We start from the raw sequence: 4,924 nt of genomic DNA on the forward strand, positions 1-4,924 counted from the left end.
TTGGAGCCTGTCCTGGAACTAGCTCTGTAGACCAGGCTGGTCTCGAACTCACAGAGATCCGCCTGCCTCTGCCTCCCGAGTGCTGGGATTTAAGGTCCTGTTTCAAAAAACAAAAAGAATTTCTCACTCTTAATCTCAGCACTCGGGAGGCCGAGGCAGGCAGACTTCTGAGAGTTCAAGGCCAGCCTGGTCTACTTAGTGAGGCTCTACCTTAAGAAAAAAAAAAACAAAAATGAAAAGAAAAAAAAAGGAGTCTGTGGAGACGATTTAGACTGAAGCCCTAGCTATAAGTATATATAGCATTCTAGCTATAAGTAGAGTCTTTACAGCATGACTGTGGTGGGAATTCAGAGGACCGGAACACTGACAGGAATGCAGGCAGTAAAGACTGTCGTCTCACAAGCACACCACTGGAAGAAGACTAGAAGTCATTTATTTTGGCAAAGAATTTGTCTATGTTTTGTTCATGTCCAGAAACTTTGCAGAAGCTGAATTTAAAGGTGATTGACTAATTTGACTTGAAGGTTCAAGAAAGCATAGTGTCCAAGCTATAGAAGTTACCACTGTTTGCAGCTAGATTTATAGTAACGACCAGAAGCAAAGAGCAGGGGATTTTAAAAACATATAATCTGACTAGAAAAGGAGTGAGCTGAAAGCTGTGAACAAGGAGGGTGGATTATTAAACAGAGTAGTGCCATTAAAAAGCACCAAGTGCTGGGCGGTGGTAGAGCACACAAGACCATGACCAGGACATGGTAAGCTCACGTAGTAACTTTACAAAGACAGAAAGAACTAACATCTATATATATAAATTTCCAAAACGAATGGTTGCCTTCAGAATTTCATGGGAAATATAGCTTTATAAATTGTTACAGATGCCATAGGCTCCTCAGTCCACATCCAAAAAGAAAAGAAGGGGGAGTGGGAGTGGGAAGGAGAGCCACAGCGCCCCACTTTGGCCACAAGACTTCAACCACCAAGCCTTCCTACACAAAGGTCAAAGCACAGCAAACACCTGATGTGCATGCCAGCCTTGTCTGAGAAGCAATGACACTGTTCAGTCTCTACCATCCACACCCAAGTGAGAGTCACCTAAGGATGCATCTTCTTGTAGGGATTTTTTACAGACAAGGCAATGATAAAAACATGAGCAGGTATCACAACTCTTGAGAATAAAAACCTGTGATTATATAAGTAGCTATTGGGCTATAGAGATGGCTCAGTGGCTAAGAATGTTTGCTGCTCTTGAAGAGAATCGAGTTTGGTTCCCAGCTTCTATCCAGAGAGGGGCGGGGAGCTCCCATTCTCCATAACTGTAGTTCCAGGGTACTGATGCTTTCTGGCCTCTTCCATCTACACTCACATGGCATACATTCACACAAACACAAACATAAATAAAAATTATTTTTAAAAAAATTTTATTTTTATTTTGTGTGCATTGGTGTTTTGCCTGCATGTATGTCTGTGTGAGGTGTCAGAACCTCTGGAACTGGAGTTACAGACAGGTGTGAGGTGCCATCTGGGTGCTGGGAATTGAACTCAGGTCCTCTGAAAGAGCAATCAGTGCTCTTAACCACTAAGTCATCTCTCTATCCCCAAAAATAAATCTTAAAAAATATAAAAAGCTATCAGAATGATTTAAGTCAGGGATCTCTGACTGGCTTGACTGGCAGATGAAAGCACGTGCTCCTCTGGCACAGCACCTGGTCTCAGTCCCCATCGCATACACATGCAGGTAAAACATAAAGTAAATTAAAGTCTTTTTTCTTAAGCTTTTTTTTTTTTTTTCCTTTTTCAAGACAGGGTTTCTCTGTAGCTTTGGAGCCTGTCCTGGCACTAGCTCAGTAGACCACGCTGGCCTTGAACTCACAGAGATCCGCCTGCCTCTGTCACCTGAATGCTGGGATTAGAGGTGTGTGCCACCACTGCTGGAAGAGCAGTCCTAACCTGTAAATCACCTCTCCAGCTTCCCTAAACAGTCTTTTAAAGAATAATAATATAAAAATCTTGAGTCCAAATATGGGCAATATGTCAAGGCAGTTAGTTCTTCATAAGTCCTGGTGTCTGCACTACTGAGGTCACGTAGCCAGAAAGACCTGGAAGGACAAATTTCTGAAAGAAAGGAGAATCCTGTTTGAAAAACGAAGCTGCCAGTTGTGCAGGCAGTATCAGGTAGCCGTGCTGGAGTGAGCGTGAGGGTTTCTGAGGGTACCACTTAAGGATGACACTTTAACAAACTCATGGGTGATACCTGAGTTGGGTATGAACACCGACATCTGAGAGAGTACAGGTGTAACATTCAAGTAGGCAAGTGCTGTGGTTTATGAGAGTAACTGTGTCAGGTAGCCATAATTTATGTTAACTTTCCACCTGGATCTCTGATATCTTTCTGATTGTAGTTTTATAGACTAGGGGGATCAATGGCAATAAAACAATAACAAGCCAACAAGCAAAAACCAAGTTAACAAACAAAAACCTTCATGCTTTTTTAAGGAACAATACTTTAGGATAAGACAATGCCGCTGGGTGGTGGTGGCGCACGCCTGTAATCCTAGCACTTCAGAGGCAGAGGCAGGTGGATCTCTGTGAGTTCGAGGTCAGCTTGGTCTACTGAGTGAGTTCTGGGACAGCCAAAGGTTCAGAGAGAAACCCTGTCTTGAAACAGACAAACAAAAGAAATATATTTGCACATAAATCAATAAATTTGAACAAGAAAAAACAATAATCGATTAATATTGTATATTACAGAGACAGTGTATGTGCTAAGGATAGTAAAAGGGCTCTTACTTTCTACCATTTTATATATTTCTGTAATGTTTAGATTTAACAGTGAACAAATATTATGTTTAGGCTGGAGAGATGGCTCAGTGGTTAAGAGCACTGGCTGCTCTTCCAGAGGTCCTGAGTTCAATTCCCAGCAACCACGTGGTGGCTCAAAACCACCTGTAATGAGATCTGGTGCCCTCTTCTGGCGTAAAGGTGACCATTCAGGCAAAACACTGTATAAATAATAAATAAATCTTAAGAAAAATATTATGTTTATTATAGCAAATGGATAACTTTTAATAAAGAAGCAGACTTTCAAAATTCCTTTGGAAGGATACACAAAAACTAATAAAATTAGTTGCTTTGGGAAAAGGGAATGGAAAAGGTATTTTCCAATTCTTTGGATTTTGAGAGCATGTGAAAGTATTCCTTATTAAAATTTTATTCAGAGCCGGGCGATGGTGGTGCACACCTTTAATCCCAGCACTCGGGAGGCAGAGGCAGGCGGATCTCTGTGAGTTCAAGACCAGCCTGGTCTACAGCGCTAGTTCCAAGACAGGCTCCAAAGCCACAGAGAAACCCTGTCTTGAAAAACCAAAATAAATAAATAAATTAAAATAAAATAAATTTTATTAAAAATAAGAACACTTGCCTCTAGCAGCTTTCTCCTAAGCCCACTGAAACATAAAATAAAATCATAGTCTTTGAGAATGGTCCAAGAGCATCTCTGCCCCGCATTCATTTCTGCAACATACCCTGCCTCCTATACTCAAGGGCACTATGGAGAAACAAGCTGTCTTCAAAAGGTGGCTCACACTTTACAAAGGTGTGTGGCATCACTGCCCTCAGCATTTATCTGAGCCATCATACTTGCTAGGAAGCAAAATGAAGTACTTACCCTGGGCTGAGGCTGCTGTGGGTGTAAGGAGAGGATGAATTACCTGTAGGAGGAGCTCCACACTGTCCACTTGCAGCTCTCGAAGGCCAGCTATCTGCACCACATGCTTGCTATCTTCTCTTGCGAAGAGCCTGCAGATGAAAAGCTGTGGTTGGTATGACAGACACTGGGTTGTATCTTGCTTTCCCAAAACATTCTAGGAGTCTTTACATAGTGGTTTTGCCATTAGGATGGGATGTATCTGCTTCCCCTCCCCAGCCCTACCTTCCTAACGTCAGCTTCAGACTACCGTGGTGCTCCTTCCTTGTTGTAAACAAACCAGTATCTTTGATTAAAATCAAAAGAATGAGCATAAAATCCATACATATTCCAAACCAAGAACAGCACAGTCCTGGCTAGTAACCAGTGCAAAGGAGGATTCAGGATCTTTGCTGTCTAATCAACTACAGCTCTAGCCTCTAACTGTTAGCTGCTTTCCTTTTCTCTCTTGTGGAGAGAAAACATGTGATCCCAGGAGCAGCAGCAGCCATTCTGTATCGACAAAGAACTAGCTCCACAATGAAGGTAACAAATGGAGGGGAGGTAGGGCAGAGAGATGCAAAGCAACCATGTCATTATCCCTGAGCAATGGAGCAGAATATTCCTGAAGCCTTCCTAGCCTTCCAACTTATCTGAGCCAATGATTTCCCTAAATACAGTAGGGTGGAGTTGTTTTTTAAAAATTTGTAACAGAAGGAGTCCTGATGCATATTTTTGTTTTGTTTGAGACAGGGCCTCACTATGAAATTCAAGCTGGCCTCCAACTTGTGAAAGGATAGAATGTATAGGGTGGTCATTTAGATAATTCATTAAAGAATTATATTCTGACAAAGCTGGATATTCTTTCTCTTCATAAGAACACACACACAAACACGCATGCACACGATTATATGCACAACAGTGACTTTTACTTAAAAGAAGTAGACATTATGACAGAGCTTTGGGGGACCAGGAGATGAGGCAAAGTCTCACTGTGTAGTTCAGGCTAGCTTTGAAACTGTGATCCTCTTATCTTGTCTGCTGAGCGCTGGCATTACAGGTCTGTGCTACCTTGCCTGGGTAAATTTTTTCTTTCTTTTTTTTTTAATATTTATTTATTATGTATACAATATTCTCTCTGCATGTATCCCTGAAGGCCAGAAGAGGGCACCAGACCTCATTACAGATGGTTGTGAGCCACCATGTGGTTGCTGGGAATTGAACTCAGGACCTTTGAAAGAG

General features: G+C 41.9%; 1 protein-coding gene across 1 annotated transcript in view; it reads right to left on the bottom strand.

Moving 5' to 3' along the window:
* Kif24 (kinesin family member 24) overlaps window positions 1–4,924 on the bottom strand; it is a 59,396-nt gene that overhangs the window by 15,693 nt on the left and 38,779 nt on the right. Inside the window, exon 6 of the mRNA XM_005362371.2 lies at window positions 3,708–3,795. Coding sequence (XP_005362428.1) covers window positions 3,708–3,795 — 88 coding nt within the window. The remainder of the gene's footprint in view (window positions 1–3,707; window positions 3,796–4,924) is intronic.

The sequence above is a fragment of the Microtus ochrogaster genome, linkage group LG5, assembly GCF_000317375.1.
Source record: "Microtus ochrogaster isolate Prairie Vole_2 linkage group LG5, MicOch1.0, whole genome shotgun sequence".
Lineage (NCBI taxonomy): Eukaryota > Metazoa > Chordata > Mammalia > Rodentia > Cricetidae > Microtus > Microtus ochrogaster.